Genomic DNA, 13,062 nt, shown 5'->3' on the forward strand with positions numbered 1-13,062 from the left:
CTGTACTATTTTGAAAAATAAAAAAAAACCCTAGTTGAAGGATTATTAATTTACCTAGAGTTGATGAATTCAAATAAATTTGTATTAATTTATATTTGGATGACAAAAAAATAAATTAAAAGAATAATAATAATGCGACGTGCTAAACCAATTACAAATCACCTGCATTTTAGGTTGCATTTTCATCACGTGACAAAAGTAACAATGCCGTTGGACGGATTGAGTTTGACCATCCATTTTGGATTGTTGGTCGAAGATAATAATGTAGTTGTAGAAGTGTACTAGACACTCAGTTTACTTTATTTTTATTATTTTGTTTGCTTACTTTACCTAGCCTTGAAATGTAAAACAGTTTACTTTTATCATAATCTTATCCACTTATCTTTTTCTGTAGAGTTGGGATTTTAGGTTTTTTTTTAAAGTTTTCCCTTACAATTAGGCTTCCTGCAGTGCACCTTTCATCTCCCTAATGGCGGCTCGAACAATTAAGTAGGAGGAACATCAAACATCTAATATAATTAAATACCAATCCTTTTTTATTTGTGCTTGTAGAGATACGCGTATAAAGACTTTCTTGGATGAAAGTCTTCGTACGAGACGGTTTGAGGAAAAATTGCATTATGTGAAAGAATTTTCCAATGGATACATATTTGCAGTTAGGTCTCTCCACCAGACTAAGTTGTACGATATAGAAAAGGATAAGGAAGATGAATATGAAGTCTTTTTGGTACTACTGTATTCTTCATTATTTAGTGACATGGATTTAGGTTGTAAATTTGTAAAATGTAATGATAGATTTGCAATTTTGCCTGTGCTTTCAATATCCCAAGTAAGTGACACTAGAGCCTAGCGCCGCCGATATTTTCTCTGGCGCCATTTGCTATTCGGCGCGCCTCCGATAAATTTAGTTCCCGCCGCCGTAATTTTTTGAATTTTCCTACTCAACTTAATTTTTTTTTTCAAAAACATGGGAAATTTTCAAAAGGGGTGGGGAAGACAGTTTTCCCCTTCACGCCGCCGCCGACCGAAATTAAATCGGCGCTATGCCCTAAAAGACACATGCTTTTGACACAGGAATGAGGCGCATAAAAAGCTTAGTTCCTTGGCTCATTATACCCTCTATAGAGTAAAGATGCTTGCTTGCTTGCTTGGTTGAAATGTTAATATGATCACACAAATTTTAGGGAATATTTGTCATAGTTTCCCAATATAGTGGAATTTTTAATGAGATAAAGGACAACACTGGTCTTTTGAGAAATCTGGGTCATAATGGAATAACTTCCTTCCATAAAAAGTGGGGTAGCAGAGTGTTTAGCACTTTTGCCTCGCAGCAAGAGGAGCCTGGTTCGATCCCAACTTGTGGCACTGGGTGAAAACTCTGAACAACTCCTGAGTTGCATTTGCAAGTTCTTTCCCCACGCGTTTAAGGGTTTCCCCCCGGGCTCTTCGATTTCCCCTTCCTTAAAAACTTGTTGAGGTTAACGGTAATAGTTAGTGTGTAGGGAGCTGTTGGCTCGCGTGTCATGAACGGCTTTCCACCACCCTTCTACGCATTTTAACCCAGCCACTTCTAGGCAGAGATCTAAGGAATTGCTCTCGCTCTCCAAATCTAATATTAGGTTGGTCGTTGGCCTACTAATAGGTCACTGCCTTCTTAACAGACATCTTTACATTGATTGGAATCAATGATGATCCAATCTGTAGGGCATGTCAGGTTGAGGAGGAAACTACCTCTCATGTGCTTTGTAGGTGCGATTCGAGCATCTTGGTATACATCAGTTGGAAACCTCTGATTTCCATAACATGCCGGCCAAGAGGATTCTCCATTTTGTGTCGGATATCGGACTTTTTAAGTCTTAAGGTTTGGGGTTGCGCAAAGGACCACTGGTCAAAGTGCGCGAACGGGCATATCTTTAGCCCTTCTCCCCTTTCATTAATGATAACCTGGCCACCTTAATTAATGGCTTTAAAAGTCGCTTGATGACTTAGGCCTTAGGTGGTGCCTTGGGTATTAGCCTAGCTGATAATTATTATTATTATTTTTTATTATTTTCAGTACCTTTTGATATTCTGGGGGCTTTTCTACCAAATTTCTTGACCTGGAGCTTATCTTAATTTTTTCCCTTTAGAAAGATTTGATTGAGTTTGATGTTTTTGGGGGTGAATGTTGGAAACATCATGTTTTGGCGACTAGTTAAAAGCAATGTGGGCCAGTGCTTAGGTAATTTTGGCACTGATTTGGAGCCCAGAAACAGCTTCTTGAGAGGGTGATTACACTGTGAGCTAGTCTGGCCTTAGTTTATTACTAGTCAATAGTAAGAGGTCTTCTATTATATAGAGTAAATGTATAATAAGTACTTCTCTATCAGTTAGCGTTGGATGAATGGGAAAACAGTTCTGGGAAATGGTTGGTTAATTTTTTTAATTCAGTCTTTTGGGATATTTACGAGCTGTAACGAACTTATTTTAAATGAGTCGAGGACACTTTATTTTCTTTTCTGACGCGACTCAGGTCCCTACAAGCAAATATCTGAAAAGTAGTCGGTTCTTTTTATGAAGTAACGCTGCATTCTGGTTTTATTGTAGCTCTTACATCACAGTCTTACCTTCACAAGTCTACGAGTGCGTGCTACAGTCGCGGGGAATATAGGTTTTTCTAGAGAGAGTGCAAATAGCTTGTGCGAAGAATATATTAATAAAGCTGTGTCTTGTGTGTCTGATAAATTTGTAGTTGAAAGTCTATCACCATTTATCTTTTGTTTAGGAATATGCTAAATTAAAAGGGACATTTCGCGACCTAAGCACTGAGAATTTCACAAAATACAAGAGCCAGTTTTTCAATGGGCTCCGAAAATGTTCAAGTGATGGTTATTTTCAAAAAATGGATCAGGAAAAGATGAATAAATTGGATTTAGCAACCAAGAAGGACTACAAATATTTTAGGTTTGTTTCTGGTGAGTAACAAAATTTTGGTTTTAAAAACTGTGCTGTTAACAAATAGAAAAAAAATAAGCTTTGAAAACGTTTGACGGTGAGCCTGCGGTAATCGTACCTAGTGAAATCGTATCAACTTAAATAGGATCAAAAATGAGCACACGTTTGAAGCATTTAATTGACTGGAAAGGGTACAAGAGTTTCAAGGGTTGGGTGAATGCACCGAAGCCGCAGCTTTCAAAAATTCCAAAAACACGTGTTTTCCGTGATGTTTACTCCACAACACGTAAACGACGTTACTAAACTCCCCGTATTGGCGCCTGACGCACTTTGAGATTCCCCGTATTGGCGCCTGACGGCGCCGCGCACTCACTTCGCTCAAGCGCTGGGGGCGTACAGCGCCTCCCCAACCCCATACTAAAAAAAGCGATGGGCCATCTATAACGCGACCTAGAGGACAGTACCAAGCCTTACGCATCAAGTATATACTTTTAATCTCAACCAGAAAAAAAGTGGCCCAAAAATAGAAAACACCTAGAAAATGAACAAAAACTGTAATTGATTTTATAAAAAAAGGGAATATCACGTGGAATTCATTAGTACACCGAAACTGTGGTGTCGGCGAACACACGACCCGGCTAGGCCTCAAATCTTAGCATTTCGGAATGGTTTAAAAAATTATTTCCCCATCTATAGTAATAAATAGTCGTGTAAACAAAATATGAAGAAAGCTGCTAAAAATCTCTGAAATATGGCTTATTTCTTAAAATATCTAAATGCCTAGTGACTGTGGTACAACATTTTCACAAGGACGGATTTAAACATGGTCTTTATGTACTGCAGCCCATGGCCCTGTTCTATCAAAGGGTCAAAATAAAATCAATTTAAATTAAAAATTTAAGAAAAATGCATTTTTCATTTACCTTGCAAAATGCATCTGATAAACCTAAAACTTGGGGTTTCTAAATCATGCCATGTCGTTTGCCCTTTATTTGTCAGTTTTAAATTCTATGAATATGGCAAGGCCCAACAAGAGGGGGAGGAAGCTGGTACAAATTACGAAAGAGATATATTTTCACTCTGAAAAAGTATAGCTATCTTCAGCAGTAATAGCTCTCTGGGGCCCGTTTTTTATATTTAACCGAGGTCCAGGCCCACTCTTGGCAGCCCTGGGTAGGGCCATCCCCATTCTTTTCTATTTAGGTCACTTAAACATGGTGTTTTTATTGTTCTCAGTATATAAAATTGCTCATTCAGGGTCGCAGAAACAAAATGAATGTGAACTTACCATCAAATCAGGAAGAGCTTTGAAGAGGCCATCAAAGTTTCAAGATTTAAATAATGGCTCGCCATTTAAGCAAAACATCAAATCTTGTACCATAACCACATCTGACATTGAAAATGGGGAGCGGTCTCCTCAATCCCATCTTGGTTTATTGGGATTGGAAAATAGCAATGCTTCTGATGATAGTGCCAAAAATGTTCCAGAATCTCATGCGATACATAGAAATCTTTATATCAACCAGTTGATTTCTAAATTGGTAGACCAGCAAATTGTAAACCACCCAGACTTGATCAAATCTATCGAATTAACAGGGGCAATACCATATGATCTAGTACAAAATGTACTGATAAAAATTCTTGAAAATGCGTTGCTCATATCAAACAACCCATTGCTGCCTGTTTCATTCAACTACTCATTGCCCTTCCTCCTCAAAGAAGATAATCCATTTTTGGGGATGCCATCTTCAGAAGAAAACCCTTTGTTGGAGTTAACTGAACATGATGGAAATTCTGCCTTTAAGAATGAGATGTATAATCCATATACCATGGATCCATTTGGTAACGTAGATTCTGAGCTGGATAAACAAGTACAGATTCGAGGAACATTGGATGACTTATTCGATTTATAAACTTGTGCGGTTCCAGAACTGTACTTAAAACACAGCTTTGATTTTTCAACATTAAGTCTCATATACTATTCTGCAATCCCCGTGGATTGCAGATAGTAAAATATTTGCTTTAAGTATTAAGCCTCAGGTATTATTCTGTAGTCACATTGATCGCAGGTAGTACAATATTTGCCTTCAACTTTTAAGTTTCATATATGTTCTTCAGAAAATGTAAATTGTTTGTTGCTTAAACATTCACTAAATGAAAAAATGAAATCCAATAAATTGAAATTTTTATATTTAGTTGGTGAAATGGAATAATATTAGTTTTTTTATATTAAATCATCTTGTTACTTCTAAAATATTTGTGTAAAATGATAACCTGATGTTATAAGGCATAATGGTTCTGTATGTAATGCCTGGTGTGTATTTAAGCAAAATTACTGCCTTATAAATATTTGTGTAAAAGTTTATTTACAAAACCGCCCTCGCACTATTGCACAATGTAAGAAACATTTTGCCACCAAATGTTCTTCAGACTAGAGAGTGGCAATTGAGTCGAACATTCCATTCCCGAAAAGCAAAATTCCTTTTCCATCGCATTCCCCACCAAATTTTCGTCTTCTATCCCATTCCATGACTACCCGTTTGCATCCCATTCCCATCCCCATCCCATGATTACCAGTTTCCATCCCATTCCATGACTACCTGTTCCCATCTAATTCCCATTCCATGACTGCCTGTTTCCATCCATTACCATCCCATTGCATGACAACCCGGTTCCATCCATTCCCATTCCATTTGACAGACTTTGTCGTTCCAGCGGTAATGGAAAAAATTCCTTCCTATGCAGCTCTCTACTTCAGACTGTACCCTTTCGTGGTTAATTTAGAAAAAGGGTTATTTTGATTGAATAACCATTTTTTCTCATGTTTCTACTCCTGTCAGTTTTAATAGGTGTTTCTGTAAAATACGTGTTAAAGTTTTTAATATGTAACTAGCATAAGTTACATATTAAAAACTTTAACACTTGCGTTCGTCCTCTCAAGAAAAACCAGTTACTTTCATAGAAACTAGTGATGGGCCAAAACTGTTACCGCGATTTTTCTAAATTACCAATTTAAACTGGTACTGATATTTTAAAACTGATAATTCTCAAATAAAAAAAAGCAGCAGGCGACACTAACCTTGAACTTGGGCATTTTATAGGAAAATATTGGTAAAACTGTTAAATATAGGTAACTGTAAATTCTCAAAATCGGCATCGGTTAAATTACAATATTGGCCAACACTAATAGGAACATTTATATTGCTTAATTAAAATGTAAATTTAATTTTGTTAACTATATTTTGTGTATGGGAAATTGATGTACTATTTTTCTATCTTTTGATAATAAAATTACAAAAATAACTATTTTTTAAATTATTTCATATGCTTTGGGAAAATTGGTAAGATAATATTACTGAAGGAATTTGGTACCATGTAATTATTAATCCAGTGAGCAAGGTAAAGATCGGAATTAGAATTTATTCAGTTAGTTTATAAACGGTGCAACTGTTTTCTACACAAAACAATTTTATAATTAACTAACTTTAGCCCAATTTCTAATTGTCCTAATTATATGCTCTGCTTGTGGATTTGAAGTGTTGCGTAAAATCTGCAAAATCTCATGTACAGACTCTCTAAATTAATTATACAATTATATCCTATTAATATTATTTATTACCAAATAATTATAAAATATGTACTTTGGTTCTTGGTTTGCTACGATGAGTTGGAAAACTCCGATGCAAGCTCCTCGTTTGCCTTCCCAGTACTCTGGATTTGGGTCCATCTTTTCTAAAACGTCGAAAGCCTTAGCCGCGTAGAAAAACTGACCCATCTAATATGTATAAAAAAATTAGACTAGTTTATAATTTTCATTATTGACATAAAATTACTTTGTAGCAATCATTAGCGATGAGTTGTAGTAAACTAAATGATTCAGCTGATGTATCCATTTTCAGGTATAATTCCCAAGCTTGCCGAGCTTTACGATTCATTATATCTTAGAATTAAATACAATTAAGATGTCTTTCTTGTTTAAATATTATAAAAGATAGATTAAGAAAATTTTGCGTACAACATCGAGCCAGCCAACTCAAATATACATAGTCATTCTTAATTTTTTCATTTTGAATCAATAAGAATATCTGAAATATTTAATTAATTTTGAAAAATTAATATTGTAATTTAAATGTTAAAAATTACTTCTTCAGCTTCTTTAAAATTTCCAGCAGCTGCTTTAGCTTGGCCATAATTGAAATTGAATGTATCATCAGTGTAGAAGTAGCTCTGTATGAATTTAATATTATTGGGATTTTTTTCGAAAAAAATCAAGTTTATGTTATTTAAAGTAGGATTTTTTATGAAATTAATGACTTTTTCTTCTAATTTATGGGTACCTGACTTCTAACAGTTTGCTAAACTAAAATTTAATACGTTGTTAATTCAAACAGATCAAGTGGGAAGCACATTGTTAAACTTCTCTTTATTTTACTATTTAAAAATTGGTTTGTTCAGGTTAGCTGTGGTTTGGTTAGAGTTTTGTTATATATGATTTAAATCCATGATTTTATAATAATTCTAATTACTTCAGCAAACCCCACTCATTTAACTATTTAATTGATTTCATTTTTACCTTGATGGAATTCAAGTAGAGTAAAACATCATCAAACTGTTTCAGTAAAAAGAAACATGACGACATGCACTGTCGTCCGGGAATTGTATCTGTAAAGATAAGGGGCATCAATTTAATTAAATATCAAATATTAAGAAGAGCAAGTGCCTTACCGCATTCACTCGCAGAGCCACCAACAAGTTGAAAAAATTGCTGTGCAATCTTCAAATGATCCCTCTGTTGAATTTTTACCTAATTAACAACTCATGCTTAAACGGGTAACTACAAGTAAAGAAAATGTATCATTACTGAGCCTTGTTCTTGACCAATAGCAGCGTTGACTACTCCCTTGAGTATGTATTCGTGTGGCACTGCTGGTTCTAAATCTTTTATTAAGTTATAAGCCTCTCTCACATCATCCTGCTTTAGGTAGTAAATAACTAGATTGAGTCTTGCTTCAGGAATTATGTCGACTAGCGGAGGCAAAACTTGTAAAGCACCTTCGCCACCTCGAAACACCACGAGATTGTGTCGAATCAAGTCTCGCGCATAAGTAAATGAGGGTGAAGCCATTTCTTGTAGATTTTTAAGTTCTGCCTGTTTTTAAAGGCTTGATTAAACATATTAATAGTAATAATGTCATTTTAGTACAAGCAATACCTCAGCAGCTTTCCCATTGTATAGTTTAAAATGGTTACACGCTTTTAAGTTAATTGCAGTAGCACTGTCAGGAAAGGACTGCTGGTACACAGCCAAAACTTCCTACAGGTAATTAACTCAATCATTAAGATTTATTTTATTTACTGAAGGTAAAGTATTTACTTGAGACACATCGTAATAGTCAAGCTTATAGTAACAGAGGGCAACGTAAACATTCAGTGCCAAGAAATCTCTAAAATTGAATTTATATTGCCTAAGTGTTATTTCTTTATTCATTAATATTACCTGTTATCTAGAAGAATCCTTTTATAAATATCAATGGCTTCTTGGTAGTGTGAACGTAGGTAGTGAATTGAAGCCAAAGATAATTGGTCTTCAATTACGTCTTGTAATTTTTGATGAAACGCCATAAGTTGTTTCTCATCCCCAAACTTATGTGCCAAATGGAAGAGTAGTCGATTCCGTAACTGATGTTCTGATGGACCTTTATAAACGGCTGCCTCTGCTTCTTTATACATACCCAAGTAAAATAAACAACATGCAAGGAATATATGAGTCTCTTGCGGTGCATTGCTGGAATTCAAAATTCTTTCGTACTCCTGGTAATTTGAAGAAAGATTTTAAATTCACGGTTATTTACTCTGAACATTTTGACTTGCCTCCATAGATTTGCGATATTCTGATAAGTGAAATAAACAGTAAGAAATCCATAGATCGGTATCCAGGGTACCTTTGCCACTATTTCGAGTAAACTAGAAGTATTCCCAAGAAATTAGCACGCACATTTGAGTCTTTTCTAGTGATTCAAACAAACTTCTAAAACTGTCAGGGCCCCAGTAAAATCTCGGTCTTTCAGAAATTCCTCATAGCTAGGTACTTTTGATTTTGATTTGACATTGCCCACTCCAGAAATGACAGGCCCCGCAGCTGGTTTTGTTCTTGATAATAACTATAAATATATATCAGTTATTTATTATCATAAATTTATTGCTAAATAATTTTTACCATGTTTAAAGTTTGTGCCTATAAAATTTGATGAGGCATTTCTAATCGTTAAGTTTCGATTTTCACTGTGTGTACACGTGTGTGGGGACCGTGGTAACCGAATTTTGTCTATAAACAAACCATTGTGTTTCTATAGCAACGTGACGTTTAAATCATGGGACTTCTTTTCCGTTTCTGATTTGCTACAAAAACCTTCCCAAATAATAAACAAAGATGGCGGCGATTGTATCGTTCGAGCTTAAAGTTAAAAATTAGTAATTATATTTAAACATTAAATTTTTACAAATTACCTTATATGAAAGTAACTCAAGATTTCATATATAAAAACTAAAATATTTTAATCTTTTTCATATTCTCAATTTAAGATTTAAGCCTTTGTCTGTCATTCTTTGCTTTTCGATACTAATGTAAATATGAAATATTTGGCTCATTTTGTGAAATTAATTAGAAATCATAGGGAAAACTACCAAAAATTAACTACTTGGAATCATGTGAAACGATTTTCTTCAAATGAAACCCAAATTTTTAAAAACAAAACTATGCTTTATTATGTTTCTGGTCTTGCTTGTTTAGCAGTTGGAGCTAGCTACGCTGCAGTACCCCTTTACCGGATTTTCTGTCAGGTACTTAAAATATTCAAACCAACCTTAATATTCCTTAAACCAAATTTTGATATTACTAGGCAACTGGCCGAGGAGGGCGTGCGGAAGTGGAGGATAATTCTGATAAGATTGAAACTATGAAGAAAGTTTTGCATCGTTTAATAACTGTGTACTTCAACGCTGATACTGTATCAAGCATGCAATGGAAATTCAAACCTCAGCAACATGAAATAAAGGTAATTTGACTGTTAATTAGTGCAAATTCATTATTAATGATATTTTTAGGTCATGCCGGGGGAAACGGCTCTGGCATTTTACACAGCTACAAACACATCTGATAAACCCATTATTGGAATTGCAACATATAACATTATGCCATTTGAAGCTGGAAAGTATTTCAATAAAATTCAGGTAAGATTAAAAATAAAAAATTACCTACAACAATTCAAATTATATTATTATTTTTAGTGTTTCTGCTTTGAAGAACAAATGCTTAACCCGCATGAACAAGTTGACATGCCTGTTTTTTTCTACATTGATCCAGATTACAGTGAAGATCCTTTATTAGAAAATTTAGATGAAATAACTTTATCTTATACGTTTTTTGAATCCAAGGATGGTTTGTCATTACCTATACCTGGTGTTAGGTAGTTGAAATGAGTTAAACCTAGGTTAGATTATAATAATAAATACAGTTAATTATGTTTTAGCAACTTTAGCTTTATTTCTTTTAGCTTTCAGTTGTTTATACAAATGAACCACTTCTATTCGTTGATTTTCCAACTTTTCTCTTTGAGATAAGCTTAAATCCTTGCGTTTCTTTGTTAAATCTATGGACCTATTTCGCCCCGTCAAATTTAAACTTTGACTAACTTCAGTAGGCAAGTTTTGCTTTAAAATAAGCGAGCGCTCTCCTGGCTAGATAATATTAAAAATTATTATAATGGAGTAATGGGGGGTTTTAATTAAATATTCAACAGATGGCGACATTATTGAATTGGGAATAATACTGCTAGAATTAAATAGGTACGTTTGGGAGTCAAGGTTTCGTGCGCACTCAGCCTTGGTACGTTTGGGAGTCAAGGTTTCGTGCGCACTCAGCCTTCAACTCTATCATTATATGGCGCCATCTAAGACTACCCCTTTCAAGGTTAAAATAGGAAAAAGTCATTTTCATAGGACATAGTTCCCGCCGATAACAGCGGATGGCTCCACCGACAAATGATAGTTAACATTTTAGAAAAATTTGTTTCGCGGAAGGCAGATTGAAACTGTACACGGCCAACTTAGATCTGTTCTCGCTGGCCGTGAACTGTACTAGACAGGCGTCTCCATACAAGAAATCTGTTAGCGCTTTTAAAACATGGGAGAAGTCAGTCTGTGCACTATTCGTTGACCTTGACCATTTTCGTGTCCCCGATTCCTGGCTTACCGCGGCCCTTTAGTACCCGGCCTTACTGGTCTTCTGTTACATCCTAGTGGCTCTCACATAGCTCAAGTTCTTACCCATGCACATCAACCGGCATTACTGCGGGCCTTTCAGTGTTACTCTCTCACCTCATTTCTGTTGGCCTTCTTTAGTCTTCACTCTTACTCCCAAGGCTTTAATCAATGTGCAGAGCGTTACTTGTTTCTCAAAAAAAAAAACATGGGAGAAGCCTTTGAACAGCCATTAGAGGCGCCACTAGTGGCACTCTGAAGCGCACGGAAAATTTTGACAAGCGTCTGATTTCCTATATAAGTTTAGCCATTGAGCACGCCAGTCTATTTAGCGAAGCGTATATATAGTATTTGCCTTTTAATAAGGTAATTATGGTTATCACTGGCCATCTATTGAATATTTTCTTCAGACCTTTTCAATTTGATTACCTTGTTTTTAGGCTTTTGTTTATTTTCTTGACAGTTCTTAACGTTGGTGGTTCCATTGCCACTTCTCCAAACCTGACGCTATCTGCCATATAAATAAAGCTAATTAATAGTCAAAGTAACTTTCATTGAAAATTTTACCAATACCTTGAAACTGGCTAAACTCATCAATTTTATCTTCCAATTTAGCTTTCTTCTTATCTTTTTTCCTTTGTTTATATAGTTTTAATTTTCTGGAGAAATAATAAAACAATAATTCAAGCTTGGTAATAAGATGATACTAAACAATATCTTAATTTAAATACTTGTTGAAAATTTTATTTACAATTTCTTCTTAGATTTAGTTTTAACTTCCTCTCCATTCGCTTCTGCAAGTAATTCTTCATCTTTGATGTTATCAATCCCAAATTTTTCTTCCATTTTAGTTTCTGCTATTGCCTTTGAAGCAACATCCTGAATGCGGTTTATAAAGCGAAAGTCGCTCTCATATTCCCCTTGCTTCATTACTTTCGGAATATCAGGCAATTTCTTTTTCATGCCTGGTTGTGTTTCTTCAAGTTGATCTCTTTTGACTGGAAAGACCTTTATGTTAATATTTCAAAATTTCGGTAATTTAGATCTTGGATGCTGTTTACCAATTATGGTTTCAGTTTCATTCTTGAGTTTCTTTTTTGACCTTAAACGCTTCTTATTTTTAAGAATGGCAGATATTTTGAAAATTTCTTCCATTTTACGGGGTACTTCTTGATCTTTTATATCTTTAGGCTGTCTATTCACCCTGTCAAATTTCATTGCAAATGTTGAAATATAATGTTTTGAACCTTTGACAACAATGACAAGGCCTATCGAATCTTAGCAAAGGCTTAGAATGTCCTAAACAAGGCTTAGTTGCTATATGTCAAAGACCTAATTTATACTGACCCAGTATCTTTTACAACTATTCCAGTATAGTTGGGATCAACATTTTTTAATTTTTGGTGTTTCTTCGTTTTAAATTTACGTCCCATAATTGAAATATAATAATAATAATTATTATTAAAATAATAAATAACAAAATCGACCAAATTCTTAACCACGATATCAGGATAAACGTGTTTAGAAAAAATTTATCGTCTGCCGAATTATCAAAGTTCGTCTGCAGTCCACGTGGGTGGCGTTTCTCGACCATAGATATAGGAAACGTATATAAAGGTCTAGATAAAATATTTCAAAGGAAGTGAATACGGAGGTGACAGCTAGCAGAAACGCGTAATTTCTGCAGGCTATCCTTATAGAGCGCTATCTATCAGTAAGAAAGCTCGTGCTATCGTCGCGAGAGCCATTGTCTCATGCTTAAAAATTATACTAAAAGTCACCAACAGATGGTGTCTAAAGAATACGGCCTGCGGAAAGGTCAAGCACTTACAAGGAGACTACCCGAGGTGGTTATCACCGATTTTGTTG

General features: G+C 35.1%; 4 protein-coding genes across 5 annotated transcripts; 2 read left to right on the plus strand and 2 right to left on the minus strand.

The window, feature by feature from the left end:
- Positions 1-166: 166 nt before the first annotated feature.
- LOC149962910 (uncharacterized) lies at positions 167-6,218 on the plus strand. The gene is made up of 4 exons (XM_090180245.1): positions 167-489; positions 553-727; positions 2,765-2,954; positions 4,192-6,218. The coding sequence occupies exons 1-4, from the start codon at positions 470-472 to the stop codon at positions 4,845-4,847; spliced, it is 1,041 nt and encodes a 346-aa protein (XP_090036371.1). The 5' UTR covers positions 167-469; the 3' UTR covers positions 4,848-6,218.
- Positions 6,219-6,355: 137 nt separating this feature from the next.
- Positions 6,356-9,238, minus strand: Ttc26 (tetratricopeptide repeat domain 26). 2 transcript variants are annotated; one of them, XM_090170396.1, is made up of 14 exons: positions 9,152-9,238; positions 8,961-9,095; positions 8,806-8,898; positions 8,432-8,745; positions 8,309-8,378; positions 8,147-8,248; positions 7,796-8,083; positions 7,660-7,723; positions 7,508-7,596; positions 7,078-7,161; positions 6,950-7,019; positions 6,768-6,874; positions 6,576-6,709; positions 6,356-6,509 (listed from the first exon to the last, which is right to left on the minus strand). In XM_090170396.1, the coding sequence occupies exons 1-14, from the start codon at positions 9,152-9,154 to the stop codon at positions 6,410-6,412; spliced, it is 1,653 nt and encodes a 550-aa protein (XP_090026522.1). In that variant the 5' UTR covers positions 9,155-9,238; the 3' UTR covers positions 6,356-6,409. The 2 variants fall into 2 exon arrangements, with proteins under 2 accessions (XP_090026522.1, XP_090026521.1); XM_090170395.1 differs by having other exon boundaries at positions 7,660-7,738.
- A 278-nt stretch (positions 9,239-9,516) lies between these two features.
- On the plus strand, positions 9,517-10,501 carry Cox11 (Cytochrome c oxidase copper chaperone COX11). Its single transcript, XM_090180246.1, has 4 exons — positions 9,517-9,774; positions 9,834-9,989; positions 10,039-10,164; positions 10,222-10,501. The coding sequence occupies exons 1-4, from the start codon at positions 9,565-9,567 to the stop codon at positions 10,402-10,404; spliced, it is 675 nt and encodes a 224-aa protein (XP_090036372.1). The 5' UTR covers positions 9,517-9,564; the 3' UTR covers positions 10,405-10,501.
- A 14-nt stretch (positions 10,502-10,515) lies between these two features.
- On the minus strand, positions 10,516-12,765 carry LOC149962913 (uncharacterized). The gene is made up of 6 exons (XM_090180247.1): positions 12,541-12,765; positions 12,255-12,397; positions 11,945-12,191; positions 11,767-11,852; positions 11,623-11,704; positions 10,516-10,671 (listed from the first exon to the last, which is right to left on the minus strand). Exons 1-6 carry the CDS (start codon positions 12,624-12,626, stop codon positions 10,647-10,649), a joined length of 669 nt encoding a protein of 222 aa, XP_090036373.1. The 5' UTR covers positions 12,627-12,765; the 3' UTR covers positions 10,516-10,646.
- Between the last annotated feature and the right edge of the window lie 297 nt (positions 12,766-13,062).

Source organism: Leiobunum rupestre, chromosome 1 (assembly GCF_980474605.1).
Source record: "Leiobunum rupestre chromosome 1, qqLeiRupe1.1.hap1, whole genome shotgun sequence".
Taxonomy (NCBI): domain Eukaryota; kingdom Metazoa; phylum Arthropoda; class Arachnida; order Opiliones; family Sclerosomatidae; genus Leiobunum; species Leiobunum rupestre.